The sequence below is a fragment of the Gossypium raimondii genome, chromosome 6 (genome assembly GCF_025698545.1).
Source record: "Gossypium raimondii isolate GPD5lz chromosome 6, ASM2569854v1, whole genome shotgun sequence".
NCBI classification, from domain to species: Eukaryota; Viridiplantae; Streptophyta; class Magnoliopsida; order Malvales; family Malvaceae; genus Gossypium; species Gossypium raimondii.
Genome location: NC_068570.1, coordinates 55,942,568 through 55,970,547, shown reverse-complemented (window position 1 = coordinate 55,970,547; position 27,980 = coordinate 55,942,568). Strand labels below are relative to the sequence as shown.

Genomic DNA, 27,980 nt, shown 5'->3' with positions numbered 1-27,980 from the left:
TTTTTGCCCAAGCCTGATTTCAAGCCTATATTCTTATCTAAATCTTCTCACGACCCTTTAGGTCGAACCAGGTGGCTCAATCCATGATAAGTCTAATTGTTATACAAAAAATGATATGACTTAAAAAGCAATAAACAGCACGTATTCTCAACCAAGCAATTCGAAACCTAAAAGAATACCCAAATTCTATTCAAGGCCAGAATATAAACTATTTCTATACTGAAATTAAAAAAAGGAAAGTTAAAACCTTACATTTCATCAACCAAACCATATATATCAAGCACAAAAAATTTAGACCAAATTTGACCCAACCCAGCACACAGAACATGCACTTTACACCAACCTTGACCCGAACCCGAACCCTTTTCTTGCAATCCTTGCGGGGTCTATATAATTTGAGTGACTAAACACTTTGGGTTATGTAATAGTGAACTTACTCTGCTTCAAGGGCTGCAATTTCATATCTCACTTCTTCTAAATGTTCGTTAATGGCAGTTACAGCATCTTGCACTCCTCTAATGGCTTCCTTGAGAGCATTATCATACTCAGCATTTGCTTCTGCTTCTTCGGTTCCGGCAGCTTCTGTTATCTCCTGGAGATGCACACATTCATGCTCCATTGGCTTCTTAAATGAGCAATTCTCGTGGTTCATCAGACGCTCTGATGGACGACCTGCCTTCTTCAAGACCTGAATCGTGGCAGTCTATGTATAGAATATATATAATACCTCATCAGCAGAGAGAATGCAGGATTTTACAATAAGGCACACATTAAATATAGCCATTCAGGTAAGAAGGTTGATGACAAACAATATGTATCATATATATTTAATATAATAACGAAATTGAGTTTTATATACCCATACCTGACACTCATCTCCGATAACATAGAATGACAACTTTAAATTATAATTCCATTGTTCAATATAATAATCTTCGCAGCAATAGTACAATAATGACTAGAGACATACCAAATGTAATTTCTGCTTTTCCTGTGTTTGAATGGCTCTGAGCAGCTCAGCTAGATCAACTCGGCAGTAATCAGGGTTTAAAAACACAGATTCCATCTCAAGGACCTGCACTCAAGCCAATGATGTAGTAAGAACATATGGCCTCAAAAAATGAATTCAAAGTTTATGATAGGATCAGGTGTTGAACTCAGAACTTGTTTCGAGCAATCATTGAACTCTACTGTGATCTCACTGCAAAGCTGCTGGTAGGCCAATTCCCCTCCCGATTTCATGTACTCCGAAAAACCCCTGATTAGGTTAATGCCAAAACTAACGTTCAAAATTCTCTCAAAAAAAAACATAGTAAAAATAACAAAAGCATAACATATAGTACATTCAGTCAGAAGCCTTTTGAAGCATTATATTTATACCAGGCAAAGAACACACGATACAAGCAAACGAGAAAAACAACTAAAAACATGATACAAAAAATAATACGAACATGAATAGTTATCTTTAGATCTTTTTTTCATAGTTTCTTTTGCTGTATTGGGTTGGTACTGCTGCAGATTTCTGCTTCTTTTGGATGATAAAAATCAGATTTATCCAAATAATAATACGAACAAGACAAGATTAATATACAAATGTATCAAAATCTACATAACATGAATTACTGAGTGCAGAGTTTATAAGTATATAACACCTTAAACATTATGACAATAAATAACATGAATACAACGTAAAACAAAGATCACCAGGCCTAAAGAACACGATATGGGACTTACTCAAAGTACATTCTCATCACTCAAGGACACAATATTCCGTGAAAATGGTTCATTAAGCATCAAAGAAACCTTTTACAAACAATTTCCTATTCTTGCACCATGTCCGTAAAATTTTAGAAGTATATAATACCTTAAACACGAAAACTACACAAATACATGACTTTCCAAATTTAAGGAATTCAATATCATACATGTTCAAAGTACAATCTTATCACTCCAACACGAAAACAACATGAGTATATGAATTATCAGCCGTAAGAAACGTTTTATAAACAATTTCCTATTTTTACTCTTTTCATTTCAAGATAAAGCTTAATTAAGCGTTAGTATAAGTACATGCATTTCATACTGAAAAACCCAGGTTCTAATTAGGCGCATGGATTCACTATTCATTGGTATTTTCCCTGATTTTTAGCAATTTAAAACTAGTATTGATTAGCGAACCCCAAGAAATAATTATAAATAAGAAAAATAATTGAAATAAAAGAATGGATTTAAACAAATCCAAATCCAAATCCAAATTAAGGGTTTCTTTTTGGGGAGCAAAAAGAAATGAAGAAAACAAAGAAGAAAGGAAAGAGTGAAAAATAGTAAAGAAAGAAAAGAAAGGTTAAGAAGGTTTGAAACATCAACCTGAAGGCATTGAAAGTAGAAAGAAGATTAGTTATGTAAAATTGAGTTGGTAATAAAAAAGATGCCTTATTCTTCACAACTTAAATAATTACGACTGTTGATTTTTCAAATTTCAATTTTGTTTATTACATCTAAATGTTCCAAAATAAATAATTATCCACATAGCAAGTTAAATAATTTTGTATAATTACAATTAATAGTCTAAGTATATCATACCAATAAGTGTTGCATGCAATGATAAGATACATTGCACTCTTAAGCGAAGAACGTAGATTTGAACTTTGAAGCTGACATTATTAATAGAGATAGTCATAAACCCAGAACAAACGATAAAACGAACTTGAAAATTAGTATAAAAAATATGTCATTATTTATAATAATAACTTAATTATTTATTAAATATTTTATGCTTTATATAATTTTTGTAAATTTTATTTTATTAATAAGAACGTATGCTTGAACCTTGAAGACAATATTATTGAGAGAGAGGCATCACGAACCTAGAACATTAATAATAAAACAAACTTGAAAAATAGTAAAAAAAGTGTCATTATTTATGATACTAACTTAATTATTTTAAATATTTTATTAACAGTTTTATGCTTTTTATAATATTTTGTAAATTTTATTAACAATTTTAATAATTTTCCATATTTTTAAATTTTTTCATAATTTTAAAATTTTTATTTTTTGTAATTTGCATATTCTTTTGTTATTTTAATAATTACATATGTTTTTTGGAGTTTTTAATAATTTATATTTTTTGTACTTTTATATCATAATTAAAAATTTTAATGCATTAAGAGTACAATATACTTAAAGAATTTGATCCGAAAACATATCAATTAAAAACACGAATTTCATAAAAGAAAAGACAATTAAATAAAAAGTAAAATTGTTCTTTTCTTTTATTTGCCAATTAGATTATTCATGGGTTTAAGATTACATAATGATGCATTCATGGCAAAAGGAATTTTGATGCTCATATGTTTTAGTTGATATAATTGTAGCAAGTAAGGTATATGCTTAAGTGACTTATTTGAGAGGCTGATTAATACATGGATTTAGTAAGTTAAAAAATAATATAAATCAAATATTTCAAATTTAAATATGTTTCTTAAAATTAATATTTGTTTTAATATAGAATTACACGTAGATTTAAACATTGAAGACGACATTCTTGAGAAAGATAGTCATGAACTTAGAAAATAAATAATAAAATAAACGTAAAAAAAATAGAAAAATTGTCATTGCTTATAATAATAACTTCATTATTTTAAAATTCTTAAGTTTTGAAATAATTCAAAAATTCATTTCAAGTTTTCTAAGAAAATATGTAAAGGGAAATCATGTGTTCTGCAAGCAACCCAAAGTGAAACATGTGTCTAGTGGGCCTAAAGCCTACTCAAAATGTTAACCCTAGAAACAGAGAGGACCGCGTAAGCTACAATTTTCGAAAATATTAATATTTGTAATCAATTAGAAGGTTCAAATCCTCTTGAGATAAACAAAGATATAGCAGTAATTGTTTGCAGTAAAGAATGACAGAACTATAATTCATAGTATGCATATTTCATAATCCATAAAAAAAATTTTGTCCAAGCTTGATTTCAAGCCTATCTTCTTATCTAAATCTTCTAACGACTCTTTAGGTCGAATTAAGTGGCTCAATCCATAATCAAATCTAATTATTATATAAAGAATGTTATAGGTCTATTTTAATGCTTTTGAGAGTTGAATAAAAAGTTGGATCAGAGGTCAAACCAGAATGACTTCCGAGTCACTGATTTAGATGGTTGAATCAATTGAATCGAATTATGCAGTCAATATAAATTAATGTTAAACATATTTTGATACTTAAAAAGATAAGCAGATGCACACCCTTACCTGACACATACCCGCATTTATCATTTACTTCCAAGCCTGAGTAGCATAGGTTTTAGTCAACTTGTGTCAATCAAATCTTTTGGCCCCATTAAAACCCTACTTTTTGGTGCTATGCATAAGTTTCTTGGATCACCCTGTTTCAGCCACTGTTCCGGAACATAATTCCTACCAATTAAACTTTGATGCAACTATTAAACTAAACCATTCTTCCAATGACTATAAACTTTAGAATTCCTTACTTTTCATGTTCTAAAAACTCACGGCTAGTGAAGTACACCAGCTGACTGGTCTTTTCACCTTATGTCTTCTTGTATGGTCAGTGTTATAGCCCCAGTCATTGCTACTAATAAAAGTCTACTGGTTTGTTGCTGTGTGAACGACCTCTTACTGTTAAGTCTTGGGGTTCGCTAAATAAGAAAAAAATTAAACCCCAGGGGAGGGATTTGAAGAACTACTAGACGCATGGATTCACTATTCATTGATATTTTTCTTGATTTTTAGCAATTTAAAACTAGTATTAATTAGCGAACCCCAAGAAATAGTTATAAATAAGAAAAATAATTGAAATAAAAGAATGGATTTAAACAAATCCAAATCCAAATTAGTGGTTTCTTTTTGGGGAGCAAAAAGAAATGAAGAAAAGAAAGAAGAAAGGAAAGAGTGAAAAATAGTAAAGAAAGAAAAGAAAGGTTAAGAAGGTTTGAAACATCAACCTGAAGGCATTGAAAGTAGAGATGCCAACTATCTTCTCTTTCATATCAATCATTTTTTAATATTGTAAGCACAAACTATTTTACTTTTGCTAATTAAGAAGGAAGCATGCCTTATTCTTCACAACTTCAATAGTTACGACTGATGATTTTTCAAATTTCAATTTTGTTCATTACATCTAAATGTTCCAAAATAAATAATTATCCACATAGTAAGTTAAATAATTCTGTATAATTACAATTAATAGTCTAAGTATATCATATTAATAAGTGTTGCATGCAAGTGATAAGATACATTGCACTCTTAAGCGAAGAACATAAATTTGAACCTTGAAGATAACATTATTAATAGAGATAGTCATAAACCCGAACAAACGATAAAACGAACTTGAAAATTATTATAAAAATATGTCATTATTTATAATAATAACTTAATTATTTTATTAAATGTTTTATGCTTTATATAAATTTTGTAAATTTTATTTTATTAATAAGAACGTAAGCTTGAACCTTGAAGACAATATTATTGAGAGAGAGGCGACACGAACCTAGAACATTAATAATAAAACAAACTTGAAAAATAGTAAAAAAAAGTGTCATTATTTATGATACTAACTTAATTATTTTAAATATTTTATTAACAATTTTAATAATTTTCTATATTTTTAAATTTTTCATAATTTTAAAATTTTATTTTTTAATTTACATATTCTTTTGTTATTTTAATAATTATATATTTTTGGAGCTTTTAATAATTTATATATTTTATTTTATTTATAATATGTTTTATATTATTTTTTGTACTTTTATATCATAATTAAAAAATTTAATGCATCAAGAGTACAATATACTTAAAGAATTTGATCCGAATTTCATGAAAGAAAAGACAATTAAATAAAAGTAAAATTCTTCTTTTCTTTTATTTTTCTTTCTTTTTTCTCCCCTGTTTCTCCTCTGTTTCTTTTGAAATTTTATTCTGTTTCTTTCTTTTACTTTGTTTCTTTAGTTATATAATATAATATAATATAATATAATATAATATAATATAATCTTATTTATTAAGTAAACATATATACATATTAATCATAAAAATCTTTGATTTTTTTTATACGTATACCGCCTCAATTATAAAGAATGGCATAATTGCCTTTTAATCCTTTTTATTTTCTATTAATCTATAATTCAACTTTTACCCTAATTCAATTTAGTCCTTTTCCTAATTTCTCTTAATTAAACTAAATTCATCTAATTAAAACTTAATTAGACACATTACTAGACTCATAATTACTCCTAATAATTATTTACTAACTCGGTTTACTAAGACGGAGGCCCGATACTATACTTTTTCAAGACCCACGATTTTGGATCGTTCTGACTACCAACTCCTAGCTATGCCCTGTGTTTTCTCTAAATTTGTTATGAATAGTAATTAAATATCTAGTTTCAAAGGTTATTGGAATCTATAGTTTTCCTATGTTGTCATAGAGTCAAACCAAGCTTCTTAAAAAAAAGTATAGAATTACAATTATTAGTTTAAGTATATCATACTAATAAAATGTTGGGTGCAATGATAAGATACATTACACTCTTAAACAAAGAACGTAAGTTTGAACATTGAAGACGACATTCTTGACAAAGATAGTCATGAACTTAGAAAATAAATAATAAAACAAAAGTAAAAACAAATAAAAATGTCATTGTTTATAATAATAACTTAATTATTCTAAAATACTTAAGTTTTGAAAATAATCCAAAATTCATTTCAAGTTTTCCAAGAAAATATGTATATGGTGTATAAGTTTTGGAAAACACTCAAAACTATATTTATTAATCCAATATTAACCATACTTAAAATTATTATTCTATAACTCTTAAATTAATAAGAACAATAATAGGATGTGTTATACATCGCTGATCATCAACCCGAGTTCTAGATAAAATTGAGTCACCTACTGTGATCCGAATAGGTCCCACCAAATGATTGAATGCAAGGTGAACCACGAGAGGCGCGGGGGGAGTTCTCGGATCTGTAAGCTTTGTGTTTTGAAGCTTAATTGTTTTAAAATTTGTTAAAATTTTCCACTATTTGGTCTTTACTCATTTGAAATTTTCCTTTTTTAAAAAAATTTATGGTATCCACCACTAACAACATAATAGTGATTAATTCTCTTATCACAAATATTTATCAAACAATAAACAGTTGGCCATAAAATATACTCTATTCCCATAAATAAGGATCAAACCCTCAACCAAGTTCATATTTTTTTATTATAAAATAAAACCAAACATAATTTCAAAATTATATTTTAATTAGAATTTCGTGCAATATCAAATTTGCATTGGCGGTTTGAAAAAAAATAAAATCGTAATAGTCATTTTGTTAGACAAAACACACGTTAGTGAAACAAAATAGATAATAAATAAATAAATATTTATATAAATAAATGTAAATGGAACAATTTATAATTAAATTGTGAAATATGAAAATTAAACAAAACCGAAATATAAAGTTGAAATAAAGAAGAAAGAATAGTGTTATTATGAAACATAGTTTTCTTAAGACAGATTCGGTTGTTCCTACTGTACTTGGAATAACGTTGGTCGAATGTCTCCAAAAGATACAACAACAAGATTGATCAAAGCCAACATTACATTTGGCTAAAATAGCCTAACGTTTCAGGTCGCCCACGTCATGCAAGTGTGCACCCCAACCTCGTCAGATTTAAAACTTAAACCCCCTTACACCCAAGCCAAGGTTACAAGCTTAATCATTCAATTATTTTTTAAGAGAGTTCACATATATTAGCACATCTCACACTTGGTATTTAACCAATGTGGTATCTAAGTCTTCACTTTTCCTCAACAATATTTCCAAGTAGCTTACTTTGAGCATTAATTTCTCATTCATCACAACCATTTTGAGCATATGGTATACCGTTGTAAAGGTCTCATGGAGTAGAATATGAAATCATAATTTTATGATTCAACTCTCCACATTTATCTATTGAGAATATGCCTCAAAGTTCCCATAAAAGTAATTTTTCCAACACTATTTATGTGTAACGATAAAAAGTGGTACGAAAAACCGAAAACAAATCAAAATCAACCTATGCTTGAGACCTTCACCTTAGCACAATGTTTTTAAACTAAGCTAAAAAGCCTTTTTCTTTATCATATAAACCTTTCAAAACTTACGACAACTTAATTTACTCATTTGTCTATTTCATGTTTCTTCTTTGCATACTAGTGTGAGAGGTGTTAAGTTGACAAATATTGACGAAATTTCCCAACTAATATTGGATTAGAAATTTTATATTGAAAAAGTAAGAAAATTGAAATTTTAACCCTTTAAGTATAGGGATTAAATCTCAAATTCTGAAAAAATATAAGGATTAAAGCATATTTTAACCTCTGTATTAACTGTGTGTAATATTTTCCATAAAAAAATATGTATTTTTTAATTTTCTTAAAGTATATATGTTTGACGCATATTCAGACATGAACGCACATGGATATGATTCTCTAATGACCAATCAAATACTTGTAAAAATTCAGAAAATCTCAACATGCCCATTTTAATCCTAGACCCCAATCCAACACTCAAATTTGAGTTTCAGAAACTTAGCACTTTTCGATAACCCAAAATATGTCTAACAAACTTCTTTCTTATGGGAAAAACGCCGCTATTGCTTTACTTTTTGCGCCGTTTATAGGAAAATTGCCGCTAAGGCTGCTCTCATTCGATGTACTTTTGTGGCTCATAGCATAAAACGCCGCTAAATATGTACTATTTGCGGCGCTATTTCCACAAACGTCACTATATAATGACTTAGAGTGGCTTTTTTGGTTAGCGCCACTAATGGTATTTATTTGCGGCATTTTTGGTCCAAATGCCACTAAAAACGCCGCTAAAACCTTAATTTGTTGTAGTGCTTATACTTTTTGACATCATAAACGTTACGATTAAAGCTAAAGGTGTTCATGGGTCGGATCAGATCGAATTTGGGTTAGGCTTAAGTATGATATTATTATACTTTATGTTTGTCCATGCCCTACATGACCCAAAATCTGGGACTAAAATTTTGCCCAAACCTGCTCATATTTGCAAAAAACTAACCCAAATCCATTTTAGATCTATCCATATTATTTTTTAAATTTTAAAAAATATATATTTATATTGTTTTATTTTAATATTTAATAAGTTTATATATTTATTATTTATTAAAAAAATTTTATATAGTCATCTTAATATATTTTTTAATATTTACATTAGAATAGTATTATATATTTAGTATACATTTATTTTTTTAATGTGTTTTAAATTACATAATATATAAAAGTAACATAATATAAAGTATTATAAACTTAAAATGGGTCGTGCTTGGGCCTTGAATGTTCAAGCCCGAGTTTGACCCATATTTTAAACGGGCTTAATTTTTTTGTCCAAGCCTATTTTTTGGGATCAATATTCTTTCCCAAACTCTTCTGAATTTTAGATGGGCTTTCGAGCCTAGATAGGTAACCTGGCCATGAACATGTCTAATTAAAACTCTACTTTTAAATGCTAGGTAAAAATATGGATGGGTTATCCAATTTTTGAGGTCAATTAAAAAGTTATCTTAGGAACCACAAAAAAATATGATTGGTTCGATCAATGGATTAACTTGCTCAAGTAATAAGAGATGTTCCTTCTTGAAGAATGACGATACATTGAGAATACATATTTGTAATCCTCTCACAGGAGAAATTATGGAGCTTCCGCATTGTTATGATGATTTTCTTGTCGGCATTGGCTTTGGGTTTTGTCATAAATTCAATGACTATGAAGTGGTACGGGTTAGCTACAGTCTGCTTCGCTTCATCAAAGGTTTAGGTTCAAGTTTATTGTTTAAACATGAATTCTTGGAAATAGATGAAAATGGTTAATTTAGGGTGGGATTTGTTGTCTTCATATCGAGGCTAAGGGAGTTTCGATGGTGCTTTTCATTGGCAGGGACTAAATTTATGAAAATTATCCAAACCATCGTATCATTTCAATTTGATGAGGAGATCTTTCGAGAGATTGATTTTTCGAATGATCCATACTTCCACAATGATGTTAACTTTTTTTATTACAGAACATCGGAACTTCCTCTCCTTAATTTTCAAACAACGCCAACAAAATGTGAATGTTTATAAGGTATAGGCGATGAAAGAATATGGCGTATTGGATATGTGGATTAAACAACTCAACATTAAGTACCATCTCACAAGATCTACTAATACTTACTTCACTTATTAACTTTGAATATGATGAAAAACTTATTCTCTTTCAACATAGCCATCACACATTTGTTTGATATGATACCAAAACCAACCAAATTGAAGGGGAACTCGACTTATTGTTACAATAGCATTTCATTCGTTGCAAGGAAAGCTTCATTTTATTGAGTGGGGTATGTCTCGTATTCTTTTCCCAATTAAACTCTACTGTTTTTATTTGGGGCGACAAGATTTAATTGCATATGAGTTTTGATAAGAGTTTTGTGATAATTATAGATAATATTTTATACTTTTTGATGAGTGTCTATGAGATTTAGAATTTTGTTTACCGGTTTGCTTTGTGATTTTGAGCTTTTTATTCGGGGGTTTGGGTAATGTAGTTTAGTACATTTAAATTTATTTCTTCATATTGCACTCTCATTTATTTATTCAATTAGTGAAAAGCCGAAGCCGCCTTTACCTGTGGTTTTTCCCTCTTTGAGGGTTTTTCACGTAAAATATTGGTGTTCATCTTCTCCAAATTTACTTGTTTGTTGTTTATACAAGTCGGTCCCCGACACATTGTCAAGGTAATACGATTTCTTTCTACTAATGAGTTTACATTTCCCATTAGAGTTAGTGATTAGTGATTTATATTTTTATATTTTATTATTTTTGATGGATTTATTAGCCAAATAGATGATGATCTCCTAGCCTATTAAGCATGGCTTGCTGTGACTCAAGAACGTGAAATGTCGAGCTTTAATATTGAACTGTACAGAAATTGAAACCTACCAATGACTGATGAACATCTCTATCTTGCTTGTTTCGGTAAACAACAATTGTCGAACAATGATCATACCAGGATCAAATCAAACCCTTGACAATGATCAATGAACTCTCACCTATTGAACCTGATCTTGGCCCTATAAATGATGTTAAGAATTATGGTCAACACATTGTATTATAGCTACAACATATGCAAAGATGGCACCATCACACATCGTTGAACCCATATTGTTGTACTATATAAAAAGATGGCAACACATTGTATGATAGTTACAATATATGAAAAGATGGCAAGCAAAAGGCCATCACACATTGTTCTACTTTAGAAGCCGTATCCTAACCGTTCTCCATGGATTCATAACTATTTAAGTCCAAATAACGACATTGATTTCACTTTTTTTATATTTTCTGATACATTAGGATAATTGTATCCCATAACCATGTCCGAGTATGTGTTAGCATAAAAATAAAGATTTTTTTTTTCTTCAATTGAAATTACAATTACAATTACTTACAAGTAATACATCTGAATACTTACAAATCAATCATTACAATGCACACTGATTGTTAGACTAGCTGCATGTTTATGTACCTGGGTATTACTATATTCATATATAGAATCTCATCAACTCATACTATAAAAGATACTATTGGCAAATAATTGAGCTAATGCACATCAAATTCATGTTTGAATGTGGTTAGATTCTGCGTGAACTCAAGGGCGTATTTAGGGGGTGGCAGAAGTCCGGCTCCCCTTAAAATGAAAAATTTTTCATTTAAATCTTTTAAAATTTTTAAAATTTTAAATTATTAAAGGTAAAATTACACTTTGACCGCCTAAAAATAATAAAAATTTGATTTAATCTTTTAAAAATTATAAAGATATAAACTATTAAAATGATAAAATTACATATTTACTATTATAAAAGTTAGAATTTAATTCGGCACTCTAAAAAAATTTCTAACTCCACCCTAAGTTAACTTATTTTTGTTTGAATATAAGCTTCGAGTGACATCCCTCATAAGCTTGTCAAAATGATGCATCAAAAGAATAAACAAAGTTAAAATCATGGAAAAAAAAGTTTACGTATTGCAAATAATAATAATAATAATAATAATAATAATAATAATTTGTTCCATGTACACTATAACATAATAAGTCAGTAAGTTCGTCACTCACTTGCAAAAACAAAGTAGGGCAGGCCAGTCTGCAATATGCTGGGCAGTCTGCAATATACAGTCTCATTGACTGAAAAAAAGGTCGTATAGGAGAAGAGAGAATGGAGAACCACCTATACTGGTCACCGTCCACCAAAGAGCAGCACACTCCATGGTGCAGAGCGAACCGCTCTAGGAACATCAAGCTTGGAAGGGCGCAGAACTGAGATGGAAGAGTTCAGAATTTCCTCTTTTTCTTTAACAAAATAAACCCGATTTGGGTACTCTTGAAACAAAAATGGAAGAAAAGGAAAATGGCCTATCGACCTCCGCCCTCCTTTGGCCGCGACTCCGACGAAACCCTAAAGGGTTTACACAGCCTTGGCGAACGGAGGAATCCTCCGACAGTGGCGCATGGCCTGGCCGCAGGTACGCCTCTAACCCCATTTTGTTTTATTTATTTATTTAAAAATATAAAATAACTAAAACATTCAAGAAAATCACCTTCTATAATGGAAATCTCTATATTTTTATTGTTGATGTCCGAAAAAAATGCCCCGTTCCCATACAGCATATTCGGCTTTATAGCTGAGAGAAAGAGGAGAAAAAATAAAAGCAAATCCCCTATTTTTGCTACTATTTTTGTGGTCTGTTTCTGCTTTTCTTGGTTGCATGTTTGCAAGTGACTGTGGCGGGCTGCAGAGACAGAGAGCAGGGGCGGATGAGACGTGACGAACGGCGGTAGCAGAGGGAAGTGGGGGTGCGGAAGAGCACATCCAATATTGATGTTAAAATGGCAAAGAGTACAACCATAAAAAGGTCCAGAATGATGCTTTTGGCAGAGGTTGCAAAAACAACCACTATCACTACGGTTAAGAAAAATAAGGTGCATGTGATAGGAAGGGTGATTAATTTTAGTAGCTAACTCATCAAAACATTTCTTATGAAGGATAAAAAATGGACAGTCAGGACAAAGATATATAGCATTTGTCAAAGGTTCATGACACCAGGAGCAGCTTAATCTTTTGAGTACATCTATGGCCATGGGACTTTCTATGAAGGTCAATGGATGTTCATGGATGTCATGTTTGGACGGTTGGCTAAACTTAAATGAAGAAGATAATTGAGCACATTTGACGTCAATGGAAAACCAACAAGAAAGACATTGATAAAAAAACATGTTACGTTTTTCCTTGCATAATGCACAACCATATACACCGCTAAAAGGATTTGGCCTTTGTCGAAGAAAAAAACCTTTGTCTGAGTGCTTGGGATGGAGAGGGTGATTAGGAAGTTCAAGGGGTGCCTCTGTACATTGCTTGTGAAGGTGATAATTGCAATGAATACAAGTGAAGCATGGAGCTGAAAGCAGTTCCCCACATCTATCGCAGTGAGCTTTGAGACCTTCATTGCTTTGCTCTTCCACTAACACCAATGGATGTTCCTGATGAAAAGGATGCTGAATTTGTTGCACCGACTTGTCGTGACTCTCATTCTCATTCTCGCTCACACTCGCACTCTCATTCTCATTCTCGCTCACACTCTCACTCTCATTCTCGCTCACACTCTCAATCTCACTCACACTCTCACTCTCACCCTCACTCACACTCTCATTCTCGTTCTTCATCTCCATTAATTAGTGTGTTTGTGAGAAATGAAAAATATGAAGGAGATGATAGCAATGAATGAAAGACAGAGGATGAATAAAACAAAGAAGAAAGGAATGAGTGAAAAATAGTTGCCTGCAAAGTCGTAGCAAGTAAATAAAGAAAAGAATGGTTAAGATGGTTTGAAACATCAACCTGAAGCCATTGCAATTCATATTTAATAAATATATATGTATTTAAATTGGATTGAAGCGTTGTGGTTTGGTTAATTGAAAGTAGAAAGAAGATTAGTTATAGTAAAATGGTAAAATGAAAATCAGTTGGTAATAAAATAAAAAAGATGCCAACTATCTTCTCTTTCATATCAATCATTTTTAATATTCTAACAAACTATTTTACTTTTGCTAATTAAGAAATAGTTACCACTCATGATTTCTTCTTCTTCTTTTCAAAATTCAATTTTGTTTATTACATCTAAATAATCCAAATTAAATAATTATCCACATAGTAGATTAAATGTAAATCCAATCATTCTATAGAATTACAATTAGTAGTCTAAGTATACCATACCAATAAGCGAAGAACGTAGATTTGAACGTTGAAGATGACATTATTGATAGAGATAGTCATAAACACGAACAAACAATAAAACGAACTTGAAAATTAGTATAAAAATATGTCATTATTTATGATAATAACTTAATTATTTTATTAACAATTTTAATAAATTTTCTATATTTTAAATATTTTAAAGTTCAATAGCTCGATTGAATGCAAAAAAATGTATATAAGGACTTAATTGGTTTTTTTTTTGGGAAAAACTTGAGGGACTTTAAAGACCCTTTAGCCTTAATTTTTACATCATAGTTAAAAATTTCAATGCATATGTTATACTCAAAGAATTTGATCCGAAAACATAAATTTGCTTAAAAGAAAAGGCAATTAAATTAAAAGTAAAGTTTATATGTCATAAAAAAATTTCGAAAAAAGTAAAGCATTTCTACAAGAATAATTCTTTGCTTTCTTTATTAAAGTAAATTTTGTTCTTTTCTTGCAAATTAGGCAATTACTTTGGATGGGTCTTCATCATGCCATGGATTCATGGCCAACAGTCCACAATCATACGAAATTGTAATCTATATATTACTTTGGATGGGTCTTCATCATGCCATGAATACATGGACAACAAGAAATTGTTATCTATATATTCTTATATATCTAATTGGTCCATCAATTGAGTTTAACGATTAATATGATTGAAGAAGAAAATATTTAATTGATTTTTTTATTAATTGCAAGAATTTAATTGGAAACCAATTAAATCGATAAGCCAAAAAAAATTGCATATTGCATTGATAATACACATTGCATTCTTAAGCGAAGAACGTAGGTTTAAACCTCGAAGACAATATTATTGAGAGAGAGGCAATCACAAACCTAGAACATAAATAATAAAACAAACTTGAAAAATAGTAATAAAAAAAAAGTGTCATTATTTATGATACTAACTTAATTATTTTAAATATTTTATTAACAATTTTATGCTTTTTATAATATTTTGTATATTTTATTAACAATTTTAATAATTTTCTACATTTTAAATATTTTTTCATAGTTAAAAATTAAAGAATTTGATCCGAAAACATATCACTTAAAAAAATACGGATTTCATGAAAGAAAAGACAATTAAATAAAAGTAAAATTGTTCTTTTCTTTTATTTGCAAATTAGATTGTTGATGGGTTTAACTTGAAAAATAATAAAAATGACATTATTTATAATAATAACTTAATTATTTTAAATATTTTTATTAACAATTTTATGCTTTTTTATAATAGTTTTTAAATTTTATTAACAATTTTAATAATTTTCTATATTTTTAAATATTTTCATAATTTTACAATTTTTATTTTTGTAATTTTAATAATGATTAACTTCATACTTTTTGTTATTTTTATAAATTTTAATATTTTAAATTTGTATATATTTGTATTATTTGTATTATTTGTATATATATATATATATATATATAAATATAAATATAAAATATCATATTCCGTTGCATAGCACAATCTTAGTGTGCCACGTGGCCAAAATAAGCCTTAAAGATAGTTATTGTTACTCTTTAACAATTGACCGTTAACTTTAACGGTTAAATAATTTAATAAATTAAAATGCATTCAATAGCTTAATCGAATAAAAAAAAAAAGTATAAGGGCTTAATTATTTTTGAAAAATTCAGGGTTTTAAAGATCCTTTAGTCTTAATTTTTACATCATTGTTAAAAAATTAATACATCGACGTATCATACACACAAAATTTTTTTAAAGGAAAAGACAATTAAGTACAATGTAAAGTTTATATGTTATAAAAAATCAAACAAAGTAAAGCATTTCTACAAGAATAATATTTTGCTTTCTTTATTAAAGTAAAATTGTTCTTTTCTTTTACTTGTAAATTAGGTAACTACTTTGGTTCTTACGGATTTAAGATTACTTAATCATGCTATGAATATATGGACAATAGTCAAAACCATAAAAACTATTATGCTCACATATTTCACTCGATATTATTGTTATTTATATATTCTTTTATATATAATTCACCCATCAATCAAGGTAAATGAGATGTTTTGCTTTTGCTAATTAAAAGGAGGAGTACAAAGAATTTAAATACAAAAATTTTACTTTTGCTAATTAAAAAGTATTTTACTTTGATTAATTGTGCTTAAAGAATATTGTTTGTTTGTTTGTTTTTTTTTTTGGTATTTAAAAGGAAGCACACATTATTTTTCAAAAATATAGTTCTTAAAAAATAAGTTTAGACTTAAAAATAATATCAGTTTAAAAAATAGATCAGACTTTAAGCAAAGTTTTTCAGATCCGAACCCAGCCTTATTTTATCACTTAATTTTTTCTACCCTATTCCCTCCCAGACCCAATCCCTTATTCGATCATTCCCCTTCCCCTTCCCAATCCCTAATTCCCTTCCCTATATGTTCTTATTTCTTAAAAAAGAAAACCCCTAGCATTAAGTGTCGCTCACCACCTCCACAGCTACACCAGTGACCTCTAGCACCACTACCTGTACGTCCGTCTGCCCATGAATATAATTGTACATGCATTAATTTATTGAATCATCATTGCATAATGCGTAATATGCTATTATGCTATGAATTAAATATTTTATTGTTTGAATAATTATATATAATGATTTAAGATTAGTCTCATGCTGGGTCGTTCTAAGTTTGCTTTTATTTAAAAGTTTCAGTAGAGTTTTCTTAATCGTTTATTTTTGTGTTTGTTATTATTAATTATTTCCTTTTTTTTTCCTGCATGTTTTTCAAACTATATGTTCTCCTTTATCTCTCTTTATTTCTTTGGTATCAAGATTCCATTATGGACATAAGTTAATTGTTTCTGATATTTGAATCTTGCAGGCTGCACCAGCTAGCTCCTCTAGGCTGGCTCTTGAAGCATCAGCAACAACACCATCCAAGGGTTAGATTTTTTTTCCTTTTAACTCCAAAACTCATTGTCTGTTTCTATTATTATATATAGTTTTTGTAGTTGTTTTATTTTTCTAGAAAATATGTCTGGCAGTTAATGGATTAAGTTATTCTTGAATAATATAACTAATTTTATTTATAGAAAAATATTTTTGTAATTTTCTTAAGTGAATTGGTGTCGCCCGTGATGGAATGTGACGATTCCAGCTGTTGAATGATGACCAGGCTGCTTCTGATAACTTGGCATTGGTTAGAAATATATTAGAACTGTGCGGACGTGGTTGGGATATTTGCATTGTCCGTCTCCCTTGAAGTGCGAATCAAGTGGCAGGCAAAACAGGGGTTTAACATAGGTTTCGAGCTGCAAATTTTTGTTTCCCCTCCTGCTGGTGCTTGGAATATGCTTTGTCAGGATGTTTTGTGATCTTGTTCTCTATAATTTTTTTGATATTCTTCTTTATTCAAATAAAATTGTGATCATGCTTTTTATTTTGGTTAAAGGATGTAGGAGTAGTTCGACCAGTTTGATCCCTTCAACCCAATTTGGTTTTATGCTTGTGTACATGTGGCTTGAAAATCTCTGTTTTGCCCATGTGCATGTGCATGAACAATTAAATCTTAGTTATTACAGATGGAGAGTTCAATGTGATTCAAACTAATTTCACCCATAAGTAGATAACAACTTATTCAGGGGAAACATTAATTTAGTTTGGCATATGCTTTGTTTGGCTTGTTTAGGTACCTTATAGACTGTTTAGGTGTACAATTAATAAATGATCTCAATGTTTTGTACATCTTTCTTACTCTCTATTTCTTTATATGTCTTTGTAACATCAGGTAGACTATGCATGTACACCTGAGGAAGTTCACCAGCAATTCCAATCTTGTGATCAGAGTAAAAATTTTGACAGACAAGCTTGGTCAACCTAAAGGATTCGGCTATGTTGAATTTGTTGAAGTTGATGCTGCTCAAAGTGCTCTACTGTTAAATGAATCAGAATTGCATGGTCATCAGTTGAAGGTTTGTAACTTGACCTACATGTTGATTATTACTTCATTAAATACAACCTACATGAACACAACCCTTTATTATAGAAACCAGCATACGGCATGAATTATTAGCATGATGGGAAAATCGACAAATGGTTCGCTCATTTTATCCTGATATTTCTTGTGCAATTTTGGAGGTCGGGTTCCTTCTCTGTTTACTTTGCATTTGTACAATTAGCTTCATGGATTATGCTCACTTAATATTGCAACTTAGAGTGGTTTTATTGCTTCAGTCTGTTTTACACTGTTGAGTATGCATCGGACATGAGTGTCCCACATGCTTAATAAAAAGATGGACTTCTGCAGCCAGTAAATTGGAGCAAGCTGGTTTTCAGAATATAGAATGTATAACATCAGGGCTTCAAACTGTAAAACCAGGTTAAACATCAACTGCTTGCTGTTGTAATGACTGTGGTTGTGATGTATGCAAGGAGCAAAGCATGAAATAGTTCTTGTTTTTGCAGGTACATTTGATTCTGTAGTTACAACTAAGTTGCAAGATGCTGGCAAAGCTGGTTTGGTCACAATTCAAGGCAAGAATTCAGCCGTGCTTGGAACTGCACACATTTGTAAGTGATTCAATAGCCATAAAAAACTTCCGTCGAAGTCTTTTTTTCTCTTCTAATCTAACCTCATGAAATGGTGCAGGCGCATATCTGTTTATAACTTTGTTCCCAGATCAAGCGGAGAAGCTGCTTCAGATGAGTCTTGCAAGGTAGCCATTGCAAAATGAGCCCGTGTTATATTTTACCCAACTAACATCCGAGGCAGTCCAAAATGAGTCCTTATCCCTGCCGCAATAGTAAGAAATGTCTATGCCTCAACTTTAGATTTGACCACCAAGATGTTTCCTTACAAAATTGCTTCAGTCATCAAGCTGCCAAATGATTTTAGCGGCTCTCTAGGAGACCAGCTCATGAATAGAGATGGTGTATCTAAGATCATTAAGCATCTCTTCCCAATCGAAGATTTCTTCTAAAGACAAGCCTCCAAGAGTAATGGTCAAATCTCTCATCTACTGGATAATCATGGACTGCAATGAACCATATCTTCTCCTTTATCTCTCTTTCTTTCTTTGGTTTCAATATTTCACTATGGTTATAAATAAATTGTTTCTGATATTTGAATCTTGCAGGCTGCACCAACTAGTCCCTCTAGGCCGGCTCTTGAAGCACCAGCAAGAACACGATCAAGGGTTAGATAGTTGTGTTGAAGTGTCAGATAATACTTTTCTACAGTTGGTCTGAGAGTTGAGAGCTAAAGCATAAAATTTGGTTATATGATTGGTTCTCTGATTAATGACAGCAGAAGCAATGTGTTGAGAATAATTAAATTAATTAAGATAATTTAAATAAGAAATAATTCAAATCTTACAAACCCAAACAAATCATAGATGAATCCCAAAGTAATATTGAAATCAAATCATAACAAAGTAACAATGAAACCAAATCACACTTAGAATTCGAGCATCCTTTCATCAAAGAAGTAGGAATGAAATGCCAAATCCTTTGTGAACTCCTTTGATCAAATAAATCCTTTGGTGCTTTTTATTTGAATAAATCACATCTACAACCATGAAAGTAATTAGAACTGATATTGATAATGAAAACAAAATCATGAAATAATAGCAATCAACAACATTGATGATTGAAAAATAATTTTTTAATCATTTAGAGTACTTACCACAAAGCATTAGGCTTAGTGACCCCGACGGCATTCGTATTTGTAGTGGACAATATAGTTGCATGTAGACTTTTCACACTTAAGAATTTCTTCTTGGCAAAACTTTCCACAACGAGAGCATTCAGGGAAGCCCTCGACCTTCCTAAAAAATTTAAGAGCACAATAATGTTTGCGACAATAATAAGGCACTATGCTCCCATCCTTTATAAATGGAAATTGTCCAAGAACACATTCGATATGAGCAGAAGTATCACAGATTGAACAAGAATAATACCAAAGGCTTGGATCTCTATATTGCTCACAAATATCACAATAACTTTGCTCCTTATCATCATGATAAGTAAGCTTTAGCTTGTGTTCATCAATTTTGTGAAGAGCTGAATGTGGTAATGTTAAGCATCCAAAATCCAAAGCAAATCTGCACTTTCCACATCTGAATGCACCATCCCAATTCAGCTCGCCACAACCATTACATTTCTCCCTGTATTTGAAATCAAAAAAGAGAAAGTGTTGGTGTCCTTCACATTCAATGATATCAGCAACTTTAGCACACCTTGTGCACATGTCCCAATATCCTCCAATTTTGTAGAACAAACCACTACAATCTCGATAGCAAAAGGCACATTGCTTGAAGCTGTCGAAATTGAGGGTGCCATTGTTTTGATGAAACCAATGTTGCTTGATTCTTGGCAATTCAGCACAGGTTTTATGAAGAAAAAAGGGGCATTCTGAACAATAATAGAAAATATTTGCGATAGGTAGCATGCACCCATCACATTTTCTATCAATTTCCTCCTCCATCTTGTCTGCTAACACCAAGCAATGTTGATGACTCAAATGTTCAATCTTTGCAGCTTCCCCAGCTTCATTCACCTCAATAACACGAATGATGGAAGACTGCATAGATTTTTCTTTAAGCTCCTCATATTGCTTTTCGTCCTCAATTACCTTGTACAACCATTGATTCTCTAAGACACAATTCACATGGACAACGTAATTGCAACCTAGCTTCCCACAAGAGTAACTCCCACGCTCTAGTCTCACTTCTTTGAAACAAATCTTGCAATCTTGCTTTGTAAGCTCTTGTGTTTGAAGAAAATATTTGTGAAAAATGCAGTGATCATGTCGAGAAAATTTGATAATGCGTGGGAGTGAAATGCATTTCTTATGGACTGTGGTGAAACATGTAGAACATGTGTAAGAAATGTAATTTCCTTCAGTGCCACATGCATCACAAATGAATGAGTCTTGTCTCCAAAATAAGGTGAGTGGGTACTGATGACGGCTTTTGTCTTCAACAATGGACCTCAGCAAAGCACATTCAAGATTGATGTTAAAATGGCAAAGAGAACAGCCATAAAAAGCTCCAAAATGTTCCTTTTGGCATAGGTTGCAAAAATGGTTGCGATCAGTATAACGAAAGGAAAGAGGGTGTATGTGGTGGGAAGGGTGATTGATTTCAGTGGGTAACTCATCAAGGCATTTCTTGTGAATGATGAATGATGGACAATCAGAACAAAAATATGTAGCATCTATCAATGGTTCATGACACCAGCAGCAGTTCAATCTTTTGAGTACATATATGGCCATGGGACTTTCTATGAAGGACAATGGATGTCGGTGGATGTCATGTTTGGACAGTTGGCTAAACTTAAATGAAGAAGATAAATGAGCACATTTGATGTCAATGGAAAACCAACAATTACGACATTTATAAAAAAACATGTTACATTTTTCCTTGCATAATGCACAACCATATACCAAGTCATTATCAGGATGTGGCCTTTGTCAAAGAAAAAGATATGGGTGTTGGGGATGGAGAGGGTGATTACGAAGTAAAAGGGGTGCCTCTGCACATTGCTTGTGAAGGTGATAATTGCAAAGAATACAAGTGAAGCATGGAGCTGAAAGCAGTTCCCCACATCCATGGCAGTGAGCTTGGAGACCTTCATTGCTTTGCTCTGCCACTAACACCAAGGGATGTTCCTTATGAAAATGATGCAGAATCTGTTGCACCGACTTGTCGTGACTCGCACTCTCATTCTCGTTCTTCATCTCGATTAATTAGTGTGGTTGTGAGAAATGAAAAAGAGGAAGAAGATGATAGGAATGAAAGAAAGGCAGAGGATGAAGAAAAGAGAGAAAAAGAGAAGGGTAGAAAGAGGTAGGAAGTAAAGAAAGAAAAGAAGGGTGAAGATGGTGGAAGGCATTGCAATTCATATTTAATAAAATAAAAAAGAAAAGATGCCAACTATCTTCTCTTTCATATTTACCACTCATCATTTCTTCTTCTTCTTTTCCAAATTTCAATTTTGTTGTTTTCAGGCAAAAGCATTTTATTTTATTTAATGAAAGTAGTATTCTTTTCTTTTCTTTTCTTTGCAAACAAGTTTGGTATATAATTCTTTATACTTTGTTAACACTTCATCAATGAACCCTTTTATTTTATTTCTTAATTAAATTATAGAATAAATTTTCAAAGTTTCTCTATTCTTAATGCATTTAGATTTTAGTTTTCGTATTTTTATTTTCAAGAATTTTGTTTTTCTATTTTTCAATTTAAATTTTTAACTGCCATTAAATTTTTTTGTTAAATTCATTAGAGATGGGTAGAAAGAGGTAGGAAGTAAAGAAAGAAATAGTTACCACTCATCATTTCTTCAAATTTCAATTTTGTTTATAATATTTTGTAAATTTTATTAACAATTTTAATAATTTTCTATATTTTTAAATATTTACGACTGATGATTTCTTCTTCTTCTTCTTTTCAAAATTTAATTTTATATAATATTTTGTAAATTTTAAGAACAATTTTAATAATTTCCTATATTTTTAAATATTTTTCATAATTTTAATTTTTTTGTAATTTACATATACTTTTTGTTATTTTAATAATTATTAATTTTTGGCAATTTTAATAATTTATATATTTTATTTCATTTATAATATGTTTTTATTTTTTGTACTTTTATACATTTTATAAATTTATAATATTTTAAATTTGTATATATTTGTATTATTTTTAATATAAAATATCATATTTTGCTGCATAGCACAATCCTCGTGTGCCATGTGGCGAAAACAACCTTTAAAAATAGTTACCGTTACTCTTTAATGATTGACGGTTAACTTTAACGGTTAAACAGTCAATAAATTAAAATTTTAACGTTCAATAACTCAATTGAACTTAAAAAAAGTATAAGGGCTTAAAGAAAGTATAAAAATTATTTTTATTCATAAATTTGGCAACTACTTTGATTATTTGTGGGTTTAAGATTACTTCATCATGCCATAAATACATGAATATTTTTATTTTTGTAATTTATATATATTTATGTTTTCTTAATATTTATTAAAAATATCAATTTTTAATAATTTTAGAATTTATTCCATTTATAATGTTTTTAATTTGTAGATATTTATATGATTTTTAATATAAAATGTCCTATTTCATTGCATGGCACAAACCTGATGTGCCACGTGGTGAAAACAACCTCTAAAAATAGCTATCGTTACTCTTTTAACAGTTGACCATTAGCTTTAACAATCAAATGGTTTAATAAATCAAAATTTTAACGTTCAAAGGCTCAATTGAATGCAAATATATATATATCTATAGACTTGATTATCTTTTGAAAAATTCATGTCATGAATATGTGGACAACAATCGAGACACATAAGCAATTGTTATGCTTGTATGTTTTATTCGATATTATTGTTATTTATATATTATGAGAAAAAATTTAATTGATTTAATTGATTTTGAGAAAAAAACACAAAAAACATTCCTCTCATCCATGAATAGATTTTATGCATACTTATCAATAAGGAAGGAAAAATTAAGAGATATTATCATCACCATATGATTTTTTAATAACTTCACTATTATAAAACAAAGGTTAAAATCCTTGAAAACATCAACATTTATTTTTATAAAAGTAGATTGAAAATTTATGAACTTTAATTCATATTTAATAAATATATTTTATTTTTAAAAAATTTACTGAATTAATTTCATATGATGGATTAATAAAATTAGAGTTAATTGTAGGAAGTAAGGTATATGGGAAAGTCGCATATTTGAGACTTTTAAAAAAATTTAAAGAATTGTGCTTTGCTTCACTATAAGCACAAAGAATTTTAGTTTTGGTAACTATTTTGTAAATTTTATTAACAATTTTAATAAACTTTCATAATTTTTATTTTTTGTTATTTTAATAATTATTAATGTTTTCTTTTGGCAATTTTAATAATTTATATATTTTATTTCATTTATAATATGTTTTATATATATATATATATATATATATATATATATTTACTTGTAAGGTGAGCTTGCGGATCCAACTTGCATGAACCAAGTAAGGGTTGCGACGCCAATTCGCATATACCCAAGATGCTAGCTGAAGGCCCAAGGTGTTCACAAAAGGAAAATGACATGTTCTGCAAGCGGCCCAGAGTGAAACGTGTCTTGTGAGCCTAAAGCCCGCTCAGAATATTAACCCCAAGAATAAAGATGACCGCGTACACTACAAGCAAATCTAGGACAAAACACGTATTCAACAAGTCTGAAGCCCGCACAGAATGCCAATTATAGAAACGATGGAGTCAAGACAAAACAGTGGAGTCAAGTCATGAAGCTGTGATAGTATAAATACCCAAATGCTCCTATTGACGAGATACGAAAAAAGAGTTACTTAAAAGAATGTAAGCTTTATGTTTTGAAGCCTAATTATTTTAAAATTTGTTAAAATTTTCCACTATTTGGTCTTTACTATTTTGAAATTTTCTTTAAAAAAAAAAAATTAAGTGTCCATCACTAACAGCATAACAGTGATTAATTCTCTTATCACAAATATTTTTCAAATAGATAAACAGTTAGCCATAAAATATACTCTATTTCCATAAATAAGGATCAAACCCTCGAATAAGTTCATATTTTTTTATTATAAAATAAAACAAAACATAATTACAAAATTATATTTTAATTAGACTTCCGTGCTCTTAAATCCTCAACTAAGTAACTCTTAAATTAATATTATTAGCAAAAAGAATATTAATTAATTCATAACACATAACTCTTAAATCCTCTTATACCATCCATTACTTTCTTTCATTTTCCCACCTAACTTGCTCTACAATTTTCGAAAATATTAATATTTGTAATCAATTAGAAGTTTCAAATCCTCTTGAGATAATAAACAAAGATATAGCAGTAATTGTTTGCAGTAAAAAATGACAGAACTATAAGTCACAGTTCGCATATATCATAATCCAATCATTCAATAATTTTTTTTTTGCCCAAGCCTGATTTCAAGCCTATATTCTTATCTAAATCTTCTCACGACCCTTTAGGTCGAACCAGGTGGCTCAATACATGATAAGTCTAATTGTTATACAAAAAATGATATGACTTAAAAAGCAATAAACAGCACGTATTCTCAACCAAGCAATTCGAAACCTAAAAGAATACCCAAATTCTATTCAACGCCAGAATATAAACTATTTCTATACTGAAATTAAAAAAAGGAAAGTTAAAACCTTACATTTCATCAACCAAACCATATATATCAAGCACAAAAAATTTAGACCAAATTTGACCCAACCCAGCACACAGAACATGCACTTTACACCAACCTTGACCCGAACCCGAACCCTTTTCTTGCAATCCTTATGGGTCTATATAATTTGAGTGACTAAACACTTTGGGTTATGTAATAGTGAACTTACTCTGTTTCAAGGGCTGCAATTTCATATCTCACTTCTTCTAAATGTTCGTTAATGGCAGTTACAGCATCTTGCACTCCTCTAATGGCTTCCTTGAGAGCATTATCATACTCAGCATTTGCTTCTGCTTCTTCGGTTCCAGCAGCTTCTGTTATCTCCTGGAGATGCACACATTCATGCTCCATTGGCTTCTTAAATGAGCAATTCTCGTGGTTCATCAGACGCTCTGATGGACGACCTGCCTTCTTCAAGACCTGAATCGTGGCAGTCTATGTATAGAATATATATAATACCTCATCAGCAGAGAATGCAGGATTTTACATTAAGGCACACATTAAATATAGCCATACAGGTAAGAAGGTTGATGACAAAGAACATGAATCATATATATTTAATATAATAACGAAATTGAGTTTTATATACCCATACCTGACACTCATCTCCGATAACATAGAATGACAACATTAAATTATAATTCCATTGTTCAATATAATAATCTTAGCAGCAATAGTACAAGAATGACTAGAGACATACCAAATGTAATTTCTGCTTTTCCTGTGTTTGAATGGCTCTGAGCAGCTCAGCTAGATCAACTCGGCAGTAATCAGGGTTTAAAAACAGAGATTCCATCTCAAGGACCTGCACTCAAGCCAATGATGTAGTAAGAACATATGGTCTCAAAAAATGAATTCAAAGTTTATTATATGATCAGGTGTTGAACTCAGAACTTGTTTCGAGCAATCATTGAACTCTACTGTGATCTCACTGCAAAGCTGCTGGTAGGCCAATTCCCCTCCTGATTTCATATACTCCGAAAAACCCCTGATTAGGTTAATGCCAAAACTAACGTTCAAAATTCTCTCTAAAAAAAACATAGTAAACCTAACAAAAGCATAACATATAGTACATTCAGTCGAAGCCTTTTGAAGCATTATATTTATACCAGGCAAAGAACACACAATACAAGCAAACGAGAAAAACAAATAAAAACATGATACAAAAAATAATACAAACATGAATAGTTATCTTTAGATCATTTTTTCATAGTTTCTTTTGCTGCATTGGGTTGGTACTGCTGCAGATTTCTGCTTCTTTTGGATGATAAAAATCAGATTTATCCAAATAATAATACGAACAAGACAAGATTAATATACAAATGTATCAAAATCTACATAACATGAATTACTGAGTGCAGAGAGTTTATAAGTATATAACACCTTAAACATTATGACAATAAATAACATGAATACAACGTAAAACAAAGATCACTAGGTCTAAAGAACACGATATGGGACTTACTCAAAGTACATTCTAATCACTCAAGGACACAATATTCCGTGAAAATGGTTCATTAAGCATCAAAGAAACCTTTTACAAACAATTTCCTATTCTTGCACCATGTCCGTAAAATTTTAGAAGTATATAATACCTTAAACACGAAAACTACACAAATACATGACTTTCCAAATTTAAGGAATTCAATATTATACATGTTCAAAGTACATTCTTATCACTCCAACATGAAAACAACACGAATATATGAATTATCAGCCATAAGAAACGTTTTGTAAACAATTTCCTATTTTTACTCTTTTCATTTCAAGATAAAGCTTAAGAAAGCGTTAGTATAAGTACATGCATTTCATACTGAAAAACCCAGGTTCTAATTAGGCGCACGGATTCACTTATTTACCCCCAAAATATATATAAATAAGAAAAAAATTTAAACCCCAAGGTAGGGATTTCAAGAACTAATAGACGCATGGATCGCTATTCATTAATATTTTCCCTGATTTTTAGCAATTTAAAACTAGTATTGATTAGCGAACCCCAAGAAATAGTTATAAATAAGAAAAAAAATTGAAATAAAAGAATGGATTTAAACAGATCCAAATCAAAATTAGGGGTTTCTTCTTGGGGAGCAAAAAGAAATGAAGAAGGCTTACGTTTTAAGCTTGGAGTAAGCCTGAGCTCTACGCTGTTGAATTTCAAGGAATTTGCGAAGTAAATTGAGAATTTCATTGCTTTTACTGCAATTGCTGTTTTCTTGTTCAATCTCCATTGAGTCTTTTATTGAAACCTTCTTCTCAAAATCTTCCATTCCTTTCCTTTTCGAATTTGCCTCTTAATCCGAGTCTCTGCAAGTTTTCTTCCTTAATCTTTTGCAGCCACGCCTCCCTCTAAGAAACTGGAAATTGAAATGCTTCGTATTTACACTGAAACCAACAAATAACTTAAAAGGCTTTTGAATATG

The 27,980-nt window shown here is 30.4% G+C and overlaps 2 protein-coding genes across 5 annotated transcripts; both read right to left on the bottom strand.

Annotated features, from left to right (window-relative positions):
• Window positions 1–204: 204 nt before the first annotated feature.
• Window positions 205–27,980, bottom strand: LOC105784733 (uncharacterized). Of its 4 annotated transcripts, none has more exons than XM_052632463.1 (4): window positions 27,673–27,980; window positions 1,165–1,258; window positions 971–1,075; window positions 205–703 (listed from the first exon to the last, which is right to left on the bottom strand). In XM_052632463.1, the coding sequence occupies exons 1-4, from the start codon at window positions 27,825–27,827 to the stop codon at window positions 434–436; spliced, it is 624 nt and encodes a 207-aa protein (XP_052488423.1). In that variant the 5' UTR covers window positions 27,828–27,980; the 3' UTR covers window positions 205–433. The 4 variants fall into 4 exon arrangements, with proteins under 4 accessions (XP_052488423.1, XP_052488422.1, XP_052488424.1 ...); XM_052632462.1 differs by lacking the exons at window positions 971–1,075; window positions 1,165–1,258 and adding exons at window positions 26,261–26,365; window positions 26,455–26,548 and having other exon boundaries at window positions 27,673–27,970; XM_052632464.1 differs by lacking the exon at window positions 27,673–27,980 and adding an exon at window positions 1,452–1,468.
• On the bottom strand, window positions 19,656–22,333 carry LOC105784732 (uncharacterized). The gene has a single exon (XM_012610671.2). It carries the CDS (start codon window positions 21,722–21,724, stop codon window positions 20,015–20,017), a length of 1,710 nt encoding a protein of 569 aa, XP_012466125.2. The 5' UTR covers window positions 21,725–22,333; the 3' UTR covers window positions 19,656–20,014.

Bases quoted from the DNA above. Each gene is read 5' to 3' on its own strand.
- LOC105784732 (XM_012610671.2), bottom strand. From the start codon at position 21,724: ATGTTTTTTTATAAATGTCGTAATTGTTGGTTTTCCATTGACATCAAA.
- LOC105784733 (XM_052632463.1), bottom strand. From the start codon at position 27,827: ATGGAAGATTTTGAGAAGAAGGTTTCAATAAAAGACTCAATGGAGATT. The intron at 1,259-27,672 runs GTAAGCCTTCTT...TAACCTAATCAG, and splicing joins GCTTACTCCAAGCTTAAAAC to GGGTTTTTCGGAGTACATGA. The intron at 1,076-1,164 runs GTTCTGAGTTCA...GCTTGAGTGCAG, and splicing joins TCAATGATTGCTCGAAACAA to GTCCTTGAGATGGAATCTGT.